General features: G+C 43.3%; 1 protein-coding gene across 3 annotated transcripts in view; it reads left to right on the plus strand.

The window, feature by feature from the left end:
• Sh3tc2 (SH3 domain and tetratricopeptide repeats 2) overlaps nucleotides 1-13,293 on the plus strand; it is a 56,869-nt gene that overhangs the window by 27,007 nt on the left and 16,569 nt on the right. For all 3 annotated transcript variants that reach the window (XM_071612256.1, XM_027949371.2, XM_071612257.1), the window contains exons 9-12: nucleotides 3,382-3,515; nucleotides 6,179-6,220; nucleotides 6,331-8,031; nucleotides 8,138-8,318. In XM_071612256.1, coding sequence (XP_071468357.1) covers nucleotides 3,382-3,515; nucleotides 6,179-6,220; nucleotides 6,331-8,031; nucleotides 8,138-8,318 — 2,058 coding nt within the window. The remainder of the gene's footprint in view (nucleotides 1-3,381; nucleotides 3,516-6,178; nucleotides 6,221-6,330; nucleotides 8,032-8,137; nucleotides 8,319-13,293) is intronic.

The raw sequence follows: 13,293 nt of genomic DNA on the forward strand, positions 1-13,293 counted from the left end.
GCTCAGGATTTGGTGTGCTTCTTCAATCAGAAGACTCATGTCTTTCTTCAATTCTGGAAAATTCTCAATAATTCTCCCTTTGAATACTGCCTCTCTCTCATTCTTTAATCTCTCTTGTGGAATTCCTTTCAGAGGTATGTTGGACCCATTCTATCCTCAATCTTACTTAATCAGTTCTTTTGTAATAGTTTACCATTTTTTACTTTAGACCACATTCAGGGTAATTTCATCAAAATGATCTTCAGTTTCACTAATTTTTTCCTCAGCTGTAACTAAACTTGCTATTTAATCTCCTACCCCCAAATGGCACATTGTCTTTAATTTCCATGCCTTTGTTTTCTATTTGAATTTTCCTAGTGTTCACAGATGGTTGTTTCTCCTTTTGCAATGTTTCATCTTTTCTTTGAAGTTTCTATTCATTCTATTTATTTCATTGTTTTAACCAGGCTTATAAATTATTCTTTGGATTAGTGCTATTTCTAGTTGTGCAGAATATATTTACCTGAGTATGCATCTTCTGGATATCAATGTCTTTGTGGGAAGTTCATTTTCTTAATTTGTACTTTTGGATTTGTATTTTTTTGTTATGTGGAGTAATTTCCAACATTTAGAAGTGTTGCATGAATCATGGACTGAAGAAAATTTCCCTGTGGATTAAGTTTTACACTTGCTTCTCCTGGAATCCTAGGAACTCATGATCCAGGACTAATTTTTTTACTGTTGTTCTTTGTGGCACCTTCACTGTACAGTGTAAATTCAGATTCCACACCTTCAATGGTGTAGGCCTAGTTGTTTGATTTTTTTTTTTTTCCTAGGGATTCAGGTAGATGAAAAGTGTGCTCTTGACAGGCAGTGCAAAGTTTTCCACTCATCTCTTTGAGGAAGTTGTTACCCTTTCGAAGTCCAGACTTTATGAATAGAGCTTAATTCAGCTCCCTGCTTGACACAGGTTCAAAGTCACATCTCCTGACCCTGGGGATAATTGTAAGGTGAGCCCCACTTCTGAGGGCCAGTATCTGAGTTGAAACTATCAGGGTCTCTGGGCCAACTACTTTAACTTACCAACCTGATTTTGGTTTCTGCTTTATTTTCTGGATCCCAGGGATTTCCCTTTCTTTATTGTTAAAGCAAGGCTCACAGTAATTATCTCTGCTGTACATTATCCAAGATTTGTGTGTCCAGAGAGAAGAGCCCTTTAGAATACTTTAGGCTATCATATTGCCAGAAGCTTTGCCATATTCTTCTAACCAAGCTTTCATTTTGGAAATCCACAACGTCATTTGTCAGTTTCCTGAACTCTCTCCAAGTACCTGAAAGTCAGAACTCTAGCAGATCAAGTCTGAGGCAGTGGACCTTAGAGGTACAAGACCTAAGATTCAGTCTCAGCTTCATCACTTTGAGGCTGTGTAATTCTGAACATGGACTCTTTCATAACCATTTTCTTCACCTATGAACATGGATTTAAACACCTACATCATAGAGTTATTAGGAACAGTACATGAGATGGGCAACTCTTTGAGGAGAATCTGGAGATCAGGCCAGAGAAATGGGGGCTCAGTGGACATGGTGAGATAAACCCTAGACCAGAATCAGGACATGGCTCTAGTACCAGTTCTGCCATTAATTACTGCGGTAGCCCTGAGCACTTCATGTAGTTGCAAGTTTCGTTTTTGGATTTTAAGCTGCCTTACCAGAGCTATGGAGACAAAGGGTGAGTGGCTGGCCACAGCACACCCTCCTGAATTCTATTATTCCCTGATCTACCACATCCAAAACACACACTTCAGTTTTCGGTGCCTCCATTTTTTCCTCTGCAAAAAAGGTGTAAATTGTACCTGCCTTGAGCTCATAGGACAAGGGACCAGACAGGAGAAAGAGACACAGAGGGACAACTCTGGAGATTTTCAAGGAACCCCTACCTCTTCTGTAGAGGAGGCTCAGTGTATGCATGAGGGGAAACTCCTTGGGCTTGGTGAATTAACCACCTTAAAGACAGTGCTTGATGCTGACTCAGTGCCAGGAGCAGGGCCTGTTCCTACCAGCCACCCTGGAGCACCTTATAATTCCCCAGGGTAGTCGATAGAGCACTTAGAAGTGTCTTACTTCCATAGTGGGAAAACTGGCCTTGAATTAATCCTAGTTGAAGTAAGTAGACATTGACTCCTTTTGATAACATTTTCTTGTTGTAGATGAAAATATTGCTTCATTAAAAATATTAATGCACACACACAAAATTGTACATGCCTCATAGGGCAATTATGGGGATTAAATGAGATAATAGTGTATGATTCATTATAACCCTCCAAAAGTATTAGCCATTATTAACTCTTGGATTTCTCAGGTAATTGTTTAGGCATAAGAAAGACAATGGAATGAATCTGACCTAACTTTCCTATGAATATATATGAATATGCCACAGTGAGTGTCAATATTGTGTACATCCACAAGACTGGGATCCATATCTTATATCCATAAGATATACTCTATGTTTGTATAAATGTAGAAATAGACTCTGTTGTCATGTATAACTAAAAAGAACAAATAAAACTTAAAAAAAATTGGCCCTGAGGTTCAAAAACAATTGAAAGTGATCTTAAAACATTTTCAGCTAGGTAGTGGATTGAATGCTTCCTAAGGCATTTCTAGTTGCAAATTCTTAACTAATTCCATGTAAATTTTTAACAACTCCATAACACATATCTAGTAAGCAAACTAGTCTTAACAATCAGGTTACACAGCAGGATGAGTACAAAGATCCTTTGTTTATGATCATTTCTTCCAGGCCCCTGACTCCCTTACCCATGCTTTTTCTCCCTTCATATTACATAATGCTGTTCTCTGCCATGTAATCAAGTCTCAGCAACTGTGACAGATTCCTTCCCACCACAGTGAAACTCTCTTCATTGTTCCTCTAGATTGTATTACTTGTCCCTAAATTTTTCCTCAAATAGCCTAAGGGCAAAGAAACTTCTTTTAATGGTTCCTTTCCAATCTTTATACTTCAGACAACCAGATCCTATTTATCCCATTAAAACTGGGCATCATGTGGCCTCAAAGAGTGGGTTGTGGTTGAGAGAGAGAGGGATTTTTTTTTTTCTTGCCGGGGGAGGAATGGAGTTTTAGGAAGAAGGGTGTTTGCTTTTCCACTTTGACCTACTTTGATAACCACACAGCTCAGTTCTCTGTGCACGAGGTGCTAATAACTCTTTTTCTTTGGCAGGAAAAATATAATTTGCAACAGTAAGATGAAGAGTCTGATTTCAGCCACAAGCAATGGGTTGATTGCTTCTCTAAGTTCTTCACTGCATCCTAAGAACAAAGAGAAGGAGAGGGAGCCTGGAACCTGGCACTGACCTGTCTCTGTCTTGTGCCCCAATGCAGGAGCAAGAACTCTGCGTTTTTCAGTGATGAGGAAAGGTGCTCACTGTGGGCCCTGGGAAACAACAAGAAAGAGGAGTGTGCCAGCTTCCTCCACGCACTGGCTCAGACTGACATCACATCTGTCTACAGGCTTAGTGAGTGTTTGGTCTTTAACCTCCTCAACTAGGAGGGTATCTCTACTCAGGAGTAGACTATCTCTAAATTCTAATCCCATCCAGGAATTTGGGGCCATGGTCATTATTCAGTTGATGACTGGATCATATTTGATTAGCTGCATTTCACTTTAGATTTCAGATAATTCTGACAATGCACAGGACATATTGTCTAGAAACTATGAGATAAGATGAAATCCACTTGCCTACACCGTGAGTGTCAGCTGCATTGGGTCTTCCATCCCAACCTCAGAAAAGAATTTTCTGAATTCTGGCTGAAGTCCCTCTTTTGAGGGATGAAATAAAAACCTAATAAGAAAGAAAGATGGGGATCATAGGATGTCCCAGCTGGAAGGGCCCTAAGAGATGATATCTCCCCTCATTTTCCATACTGGGAAACTGAGGTCCAAATGAATTAATGCCAGATAAGAACTGCTGTCTTCTAACTACCCATCAGGACAGTCCCTTTCACCACACTGCCCCAGACAAAATGGTATTGGGCTCTTGGATACATTCGCCTTGTGGGGTGAGGGGCCTCAGTGCCTGGCACATTTTCCTCAATTTCTGAAGGACTGGGTGAGCAAATGAATGGATGATACTGATTTCCTGTGGAAAGCACATTCATTCTCTGATGATGGTTTGAAGAAGAATTCTTTTTCTTTCACCTCTTCAATGATGGTGATGTTGTGTCTACTCCTGTGTAGATGGGCCATATTTCATGGGTACATCCAGAGATACTGCATGAGGCACTGTCAGGCCAACTCCCAGGATATAGGAGGGGGTTGGAGACTTTATCCATGCATAAGGAGGAACATTTACCCCAGATATCAGCTCCCAGCCCAGCTTTGCTTTTGAGCAGATCACACCGGTCCATAAAACTGAGGCAGCCAGTTGAAGCTGACACTGCCTAGTAGATGTGGGTGAAGACTGAAAACCAAGGAAAGCTCAGGGTGTGCCATGGGAGGGCAGAGGTGGGTGGCAGACTTGGGTCAGAGGTTATCTGCTACTCTTGATCCATTGGTTGTGAGACCCAAGGGTAGGCCCAGGCAGCATGTTGTCTTTTGTTAAAGGTCAGGGGTGCAGCTCTGCTGAGCTTAGGTTGTGCCCTAGAGTCATGCAGCCGCCCTGGCACTGAAGCAATTGGCAGAGGGCTGTCTCAATGATAGAGTCCAGCTTTCTTGACCTGTAACTTGGGAAGGAGTGACCCTCTGATTCATCTTCCCATCTGGTAACTCATTTGTGCTCTTGATGTCCTGGCCCCAAGATAAATGACTGCAGTAAGACTGGCACACACCTCTCAGTGTCAGAGAGGCCAGGGCATGTAAGCAGTTTTCCAGAGCCAAGCTCTTCAGCTTTCCATCTTTAGCTGTGGGGGCTCCACTCTACAAGTTGCAGACTTTGAGTGTCTGCAGTGACCGTCTCAGAAGCAGGCTTCCCTGGATAGCAGAAGGAAGAAGGTTGACTCAATGAGGGGCCTGCGGGTCTTCCATGTTCTCTGGCAACCCAGAAGGGGCCCACAGACAGCTGTTGCTTTTCTGTCAGGAAGAGGTGGAATCTTCTCTTTAGCAGCCCCCATCTGTGGCTTATGAATCTGGCCTTTACCTCCTCAGATCCACGGTGGCTCTTCAGGCAAGAGTGTTAATTTATTCACTGCCGAGCTCAACGTGACTTCTTGGTTCTTACCTCATTTGTTTTACTTTTGTGATGCTCGGTGCCTGCATCCCAAGACACCTTGGCCTCTGCGACTTTCCTCTCTTTGCCATTTTGGTCTCTTTCTGCCAGAAATGCTAGTGTTCTTCAGGCTTATTAACTAATCTCTTGCTCCTGTTCTCCCTCCCTTCCTGCTCTATTCTCCTTCCAAATGCTTTGCCTGTGTGATCACATTCCATCCTGGGACGTTGGCCAGCTCCTGGTGACCTGCTGTGGGCCACAAATCTGTATTTGCAGTCTCCGCTTTGCTCCTTAGATCCAGACCTACTTTATTCTCTGCTGAGAGCTCCTGCAAGTAACTCAAAATTAAGATGGCTAAAGCTGTACTCAGGATTCTCCTTTCTTCCTCCTCATCCCACCTGTGTACTTCAGGGAACAAAACTGGGCACCTCAGAGGCATTTTGCTCTTTATTCCTTACCTAGTCCCCCTGCTTATGCCACTTTTACCAAGCGCAGTGTCCAGTGCCTTGTGCACATTAACCCATGCTTGTCAAGTGGATGGGTGACGAGTGAATGGAGCATGTGATACACGTGGAAAGGGAGCAGTGTCACACCCCGCCAGATGCTCTGCACTTGGAGTTCAGGCCTGGCTCTGTGGAAACTTGCTGAGAGTTTTGCATCTTTCTGGCCTTCAGATTTTATCATCCCCCCACCCCATACCAGCCTTTTGGTATAGAGCTTGTTTCCAGATTTCTTTCTCTGACTCTGGGTCTCAGTTCCCAACTGTAAAGTGTAAGGGTTAAACAGGAAGGTCGGGTCCATACAGCTCTTAAACTGATGTGAAAGGGGCAGGTTCTGCCATTTTTAAATGATAACCGATGGTCTGAAACTTCACTACGAAGCTTCCCTAGGGGTTCCTGGCCTGGGTCCCTGGAGGCATCGGCATGGTGACTCATTCTGACCTAACATTAGGTCTGTCCTTCATCTCTACCTAGGTGGGTTTGAATCCATCCAGAATCTTCCCAATGATTTGAGCGGTGAGTAGAAATTATGCTGAACCTGGCCTCTCCTCCTTCAGGTCAGCTCGCTTGTCCTCTTGCCTAAGTTGCAGATGCTCAGGGTTGCTCAACTCTGCCTATCCTTATAGCATCCCAGGCTGAAGGCTTCCACGAGGCCAGGTCTGGTGGAGCCTGGGAGGAGCGACAGTTCGTGGGCTCCAGATACTCCAGCAGCTCCGGGGACTCCCACCTAGAGGAGGAGGAGCTCCTCTCAGCCGCCTCCGACAGCTATCTCCTCCCGGAACCTGATGACCTTGATGATCCCGAACTTTTCATGGACCTCAACACTGATCAGGATGAGGAGGAGGCTGATAACTTTAGCTCCATATTGGCTTTTTTGGATCATGAGGGTTACACGGACAACTTTAAGAGCCTGTACGATTTCTCCTTCTCTTTTCTTACTTCTTCGTTTTACAACTTCTCTGAAGAGGATGAGCTTGTGGCCTATCTGGAGGCCTCCAGGAAGTGGGCCAAGAAGAGCCATATGACCTGGGCGCATGCCCGGCTCTGCTTCCTCTTGGGCCGGCTGAGTGTCAGGAAAGTCAAGCTCTCCCAGGCCAGGGTGTACTTTGAGGAGGCCATCCACATTCTCGATGGGGCCTTTGGGGACCTATGCTTGGTGGCCTCTCTGTACATCCACTTGGCTGCCATCTATCTGAGACAGAGGCTGGTGCATAAAGGCCCAGGCCTGCTGGAAAAGGCAGGGGCTCTGCTGGCCTGCCTGCCGGACCGTGAGTCCAGTGCCAAGAGCGAGCTTGATGTGGTGGCCTATGTGCTGCGCCAGGGGATTGTGGAGGGCAGCAGCCCCCTGGAGGCCAGGGCCTGCTTTCTGGCCATTCAATTGCTCCTGAAGCTAGGCCAGCATGAGGAAGTCCTGCCCTTTGCTGAGCGCCTGCAGCTCTTGTCTGGACATCCTCCTCCTTCAGATGCTATGGCCACCATCTTGAGTTTTCTCTATGACAAGAAATATCTTCCGCATCTTGCAGTGGCCTCTGTCCAGCAACGTGGTACTCAGAGCGCTCAGGGCACATCTCTTCCGGTTTGGCAGGTCTACTTGGTCCTCCAGAATACCCCCAAGCTCCTTGGCATTTGTTCCTCAAGCTGGGGTGAAGTTTCTGCCTTGGCCTGCCCAATACTCAGGCAGTCGCTGGCTGCCTGTGAGGAACAAGCTGACTGGAGTACCCAGAGGGCTCTGTGTCTCATCCTGTCCAAAACATACCTCCAACACAGGTCTCCTGATGGTGCCATCCACTACCTAAGCCAGTCCTTGATGCTGGGGCAGCTGCTGGGTGAGCCAGAAGTCTTTGAGTCTTCCCTCTGTCTGGCATGGGCCTATCTCTTAGCCAGACAGGCGAAGAAGGCTCTGGAAATTCTTGAGCCACTGTTATGCTCCCTGAAGGAGACAGAAAGTGTTGCCCAAAGTGGAGTGGTCCATAACCTCCTGGGGCTTGCACTCCTAGATGAAGGCTGTGTGAGCAGAGCTGCCGTGAACTATCTCCAGGCCTTGAACAGAGCTTGGGAGATGGGGGATGTACGTAACCAGGCAGTGATTATGGCCAATCTTGGTTACCTGACCTTCAAGTCCTGGGCTCCACAGCCAGCCAGGGACTTTCTCCTTCAGGCAGTCCAACTCTATTCTGAACTCCAGACCTGCAAGGAGACCGACATGGAATTAGTACAGGTGCTTCTCTGGCTGGCTCAAGTTCTGGTGTCTGAACACCAGCTGACCCACGGTCGCCTATGTTATGAAATGGCGTTGCTGTTTGGCTTAAGGCATCAACATTTAAAGAGTGAGTATGTCCCGTGCTGCTGGGGAGCATTAGGGAAAATTGTTGGAACATACTTTGCTTGTGTTCTCTCTCTAGACATCTCATTCATGTCCTGCTTTATGTTCAGGTCAGCTTCAGGTCACCAAATGCCTCTGCCATTTCTACAGCTCTGTGTCCCCAAATCCTGAGGCATGCATCATGTACCATGAGCGCTGGCTGGCCCTGGCTCAGCAATTCAGGGACAGGGAGATGGAGGGGAGGCTGCTGGAGTCCCTTGGGCAGCTCTATCGAAACCTAAACACTTCCAGGTGAGTAATGCTTAGGGGCAGTCTTCGAAGTAGCTTTCTTTCCTTAAAGAGAAACAGTAATCTCTCCTTCAGGAAGAAAGTTCCTATGCACATGGCAGATGCACTGCATCATGGAAAAATAATTCTGCATTCTTCTGCAGCCTCCATGTAGTGCCATCCATCATTTAAGCTGTGTGACACTGGGCAAGTTATATACTTTCTCTGTGCCTCAGTTTCCTCATCAGTCAAAGGAGGATCTTAATGGCTTCTATCCTGAAGTGTTATTGTGAGGAATGAATGAGTTAAAGCTCAAGGCATGCTTGGAACAGGGCTGATGTATATAAAGGCTTGAGAGTGTTGACTACATCACTATTACTTGTATGTTTCCATAACAACTTATCACATGACTGTGGATGAGGGTGTGTAACTCAGAGAGGTGCATTATGCTGAGGTCCATGGAACCTTTAGGAGGTCTCCATTGTCTTCATTAAGGGACACAAAGTAAATAAATCCACTGATGACAGAGGTATAAAATTTTATGGTGAAAAGCTTGCTTGGGACCTTACCTTTAAAATGAAAGTGGAAATTATGAAACAAAGTTTATTTTCACCTATACAACTTTGTGTATAGGAGTTGACTGCTCAGATTAATTGGGTGGACAAAATTGTATAATGTAGGAGACATGTTTTGGTTTGTGATTCTCCTTTTGATGTAATCTTAAGCTTCATTTTTTTTTTTCAAAAAATGCCCCAACTTAACTGTATAACCCCAGAAACGGAAGGAAACCCTCAACGTTATACGAAATCACATATAAGAGGTTGTGAGGGGAAAGGGGGGGGAAACAAGGGAGAGAACTGAACAACAACAGATGAGGTAGAGAGGGAAGATGGGAGGGGAGGGGAGGGGGGATAGTAGGGGATAGGAAAGGCAGCAGAATACAACAGTCACTAATATGGCATTATGTAAAAATGTGAATGTGTAACTGATGTGATTCTGCAATTTGTATTTGGGGAAAAAATGGGAGTTCATAACTCACTTGAATCAAATGTATGAAAGATGATACGTCATGAGCTTTGTAATGTTTTGAACAACCAATAAAAAAAACAAAACAACAACAACAACAAAAAACTGTATAACCCCAAAGCATCTTTTAACTCGTTGGTATTCAAACTAGTCTCACCTGAAGTATCTTGTTATCTGCAGCAGATGTTCTCTATCTCTTCACTGGTATAAGGCTATTTGGTCCTCCTTAGCCACTAGGCAGCCTGCAGTTCTGTCTTCTGACAAGCCTTTTTAAGATTTCATGAAGTCCTGTAGGCTTTGCAAGATTTTCCATTTCACTTTTCAACTTATTTGCATTGTAACAATGTGTTCTTGATTACAAATAAGTTCTAAAATAGGGGGAAGGGGTACTTGTAGTATTGAGCACAGAGAAGAAGTTGAGGAGGGGCTAATTAAATGACAGCTTTTGCTTTTAGGCAACATGGTCACCTCAGGTGCCTGGATTATCAGACAACGAATAATGACATAATGAACTCTCTCTCTTCATCTAGAGCCATATCTATATCTGTATCTCCCCCTCCCTTTCCCTCTCTGTTACCCTTTTTTGTCTCTTAAAGAAATCAGGTGTCCTCCAAACTTCCCACTGTCTTTGCCTTCAGTTCCAGGGGGGAGTTTTGGATCCATGCAGCATGGGGTGGGGGTGAGGGGGACAGGAGAGAGGCCTGGCATCAGCCTGCCCTTTTTCCATTGTAGGACACCCCAGGAGTTTGGATGCTTCTGGAGCAGATCCAAAAGGCAGGTTTCAATGAACCTTTGAGATGAAACAAACACATGCTCATGGTGAGGCACTGTAGAGCCAGGCTTTGGAAAGTTGAATGTGAGGGACTGGAGCAAGGGTGCCACGTATGTTTCAGACTTATTGCTGCCTCTTGCTGTGGTACAAGATCAGTCATAGATTAATCCTGCTCCTGGCCTTGCCAGCTATCCTTTGCTCTTCAGTCCCCCACCCCAATCACAGTTGTCAAAATCATAGATGTCCTAATAGGGAAGCCAGAGTGAAAGCCCTGGATGCAGTCAATGTTGACTACAGAAGCCGTATCTAGGTGTTCAGAATCACCATCCTTCTTAGATGATGTGGTTAAAAAGGAACGCGAGGGAAAGAGGGGCTGCAGCTGGTTCTGGAAGAGACTGAAGAAAGTAGAAGCTACGGGGCTGGGAAAGGGGCAATCACACTGGATGGGTAATTGGGGAACTAGGTTCTGCTGTGACCTGATAACATGTCTTTTAACAGTCACTTTTCTTGGTTGCTGCATTTACAAAGTTAAGTTGAATCATGAACCTCCTATTTCTAAAATGTTGACTCTGGGACCAGCTACCTATGCTATTTTGTCACTGACTCGGTACCAGAATTCTTGCAGCCTCTTAAGAGTTTTGACTTTGCGTGGGGGAGGGGGAGTGGGGGGGCAGATTCTTAAAGTTGTGGGCATTTTAAAGGGATTTTGAGATCAGAGACCTAAACTTTAGAGATCTGAAAGACTTTAAAGTATGTCCACAAATTCCTGCAGGCAAACATTGTGTCTAGCATGGAGCTAGATGTACCATAAGAGCTAGATGTACTTTGTGGGCAGTCGAGTGGTAAATCAGTTACTTAGTCCACTAACTTGTGACCCTTAAGCTGCAGCTGCATGCTGACTTGGCCACAGTGATTAAGATGGAAATGGGGAGTTGTACTTGAGAGAGTCCCTGGCTCTTTAGTTCAGAGCTAGATAAGGAAAAAAGTAGCTTACAAGTAGACTCTATGGTCTTTAGTGACAAGGAAGGTGTTCAGATTTGCTTTTAGTGGAAGCTCAAATGTCCATTCCAATAGCCCTTGGAGTTCACTGGCCAATATATTAGCCACAGAACACTTTTCTTCAGAAGTATTCACTGATAAAGATCCAAGTAATGCATGCTATATTAGGACATAGAGATTTGTACCCAAATGAGGGATGAAAATTTTTCCTAAAATTGAACAGTTGCTTATGGTGAGCAAACAAACAAACAAACATTAAACTGGCACTGAAGATTGTAAGTTGAAAAATAATGTAAGTCTGGGACTTTCAGCAGTCCCCAGACTCCCCAGAAGCAACTATGTAAAGATTTTAAATAGCTATAAAGAAATGTTTTATACATATGAAAGATTATATATGATGTATATTCTCTATATTAAATATTAGGTGTTTTAAATATAATTTGCACATGTCTAGTCACAAATGGGATCATGATAATAGTTGTGTTGTATAATATACTGTTCTCTTACTTGCTTTTTTATTTAAAAATATCACCATGAAATGTTCCAGCATCTTATCTTTCCGATGTGTCAGGCACCATGGTTGGTGCTGGGGAATTTAATGGTTAGGAAAAAGAGTCTAAAATAACTGTTCCCAAATGGAGCAGCCTACTCTGAGTGGGAGTGAGCATCTCACCATCACAAGTGTTCAAGCAGAGGCTGACTGTTCAGGAACTTATAGAAGAGTTTCCTGAATTGAGTTGGACCTTTATTGAGGTATTATAATCATATGACAAAAAATCCATCCTTTATAATGCAGCATACAATTTAGTTTTTAGTACATTCACAAAGCTGTGTAACCATCACCACCATCTAACTGTAGAATATTTTCATGACCTCCCTCCAAATCTTGAATTCATTAGTGGTCACTCCCCATTACCCATCCTCACCCCATCCCTGGAAATCACTCATCTACTGTCCATCTCTATGGATTTTTCCCATGCTGGATATTTTATATAAATGGAGTCATATAATATATGGCCTTTTGTGACTGACTTCTTTCACTTAGTATGATGCTTTCAAGGGTCATTTAGTTTGTTACATGTTTAAGTATTTTATTTTTTTTATTGTTGGATAATATATACCACATGTGTTTATTATGTGATATACCACATTTATTTATTCATTCCAAAGTTGATGGATATTTGGCTTGTTTCCATTTTGTGGCTATTATGAAGAACACAAAATGTTTCCATTTTGTGGCTATTATGAAAAATTCCTACATGAACATTCATGAACATTCATGTAGGAATTTTTGTGTGAAGATATGTTTCTAATTCTCCTAGGTGTATACCTAGAAGTGGAATTACAGTCATGTGGTAACTCTGTTGGAGTGTTTGGGGGAATTCTACTGTTTTCAAAGTGCTGCACCATTCTATCCCCAAAGTGATGGATGAAGGTCCACCCAATCTCCACCCACCTTGCTCTTCCCCTGTCTTCTTCACTTTCTGTCCTAGTGGGGATGAAATGAAGCTCGTTATATTTTTCCCCCATTATGGTTTTAGTTTGCACTTCCCTACTAGCTAAAACATTGAACATCATTTCATGTGCTTACTGTCTATTCATGTATGATCTTTGGAGAAATGTCTGTTCCAATCATTTGTCCATTTAAAAATTTGGTCTTTTGCCCATTTTTTGTGAAGTTATAAGAGTGTTTTTTTTAATTGTCAATGGACCTTTATTTTATTTATTAATTTATTTATATGTGCTGCTGAGAATCGAACCCAGTGCCTCACACATGCTAGGCAAGCACTCTCCCACTGAGCCACAATCCCAGCCCTTGTAAGAGGTTTTTTTTTTTTTTAATTATTTTGGATACAAGTCTCTTATGAGAAAGCATTTTATTCCAACTCATGGGTTGTGTTTTCACTCTTTTGATTGCCTCATAGACTGAGTTGGGAAATGGTCCTTCCTCTTTCTATATTTTTTTTGGTAAGAGTTTGTGAAGGGTTGGTGTTAATTCTTCTTTACATTTTTGGTAGAATTCTGTCATTTTTTCTGCATGTAATTTAGGGCTCCATCATTAGGTGCTTACATATCTATAATTGCATTTTCCTTATGGATCAACTATCTTATCACTGTCAAATGTCCCTCATTGTCTTTAGTGGCAATTTTGTTCCTTTTGTCCAATTTTGAACAGGCACTTCAGGTCCTTTTGTACTTTTT

This window comes from Marmota flaviventris, chromosome 5 (genome assembly GCF_047511675.1).
Source record: "Marmota flaviventris isolate mMarFla1 chromosome 5, mMarFla1.hap1, whole genome shotgun sequence".
In the NCBI taxonomy this organism is placed as follows: Eukaryota; Metazoa; Chordata; class Mammalia; order Rodentia; family Sciuridae; genus Marmota; species Marmota flaviventris.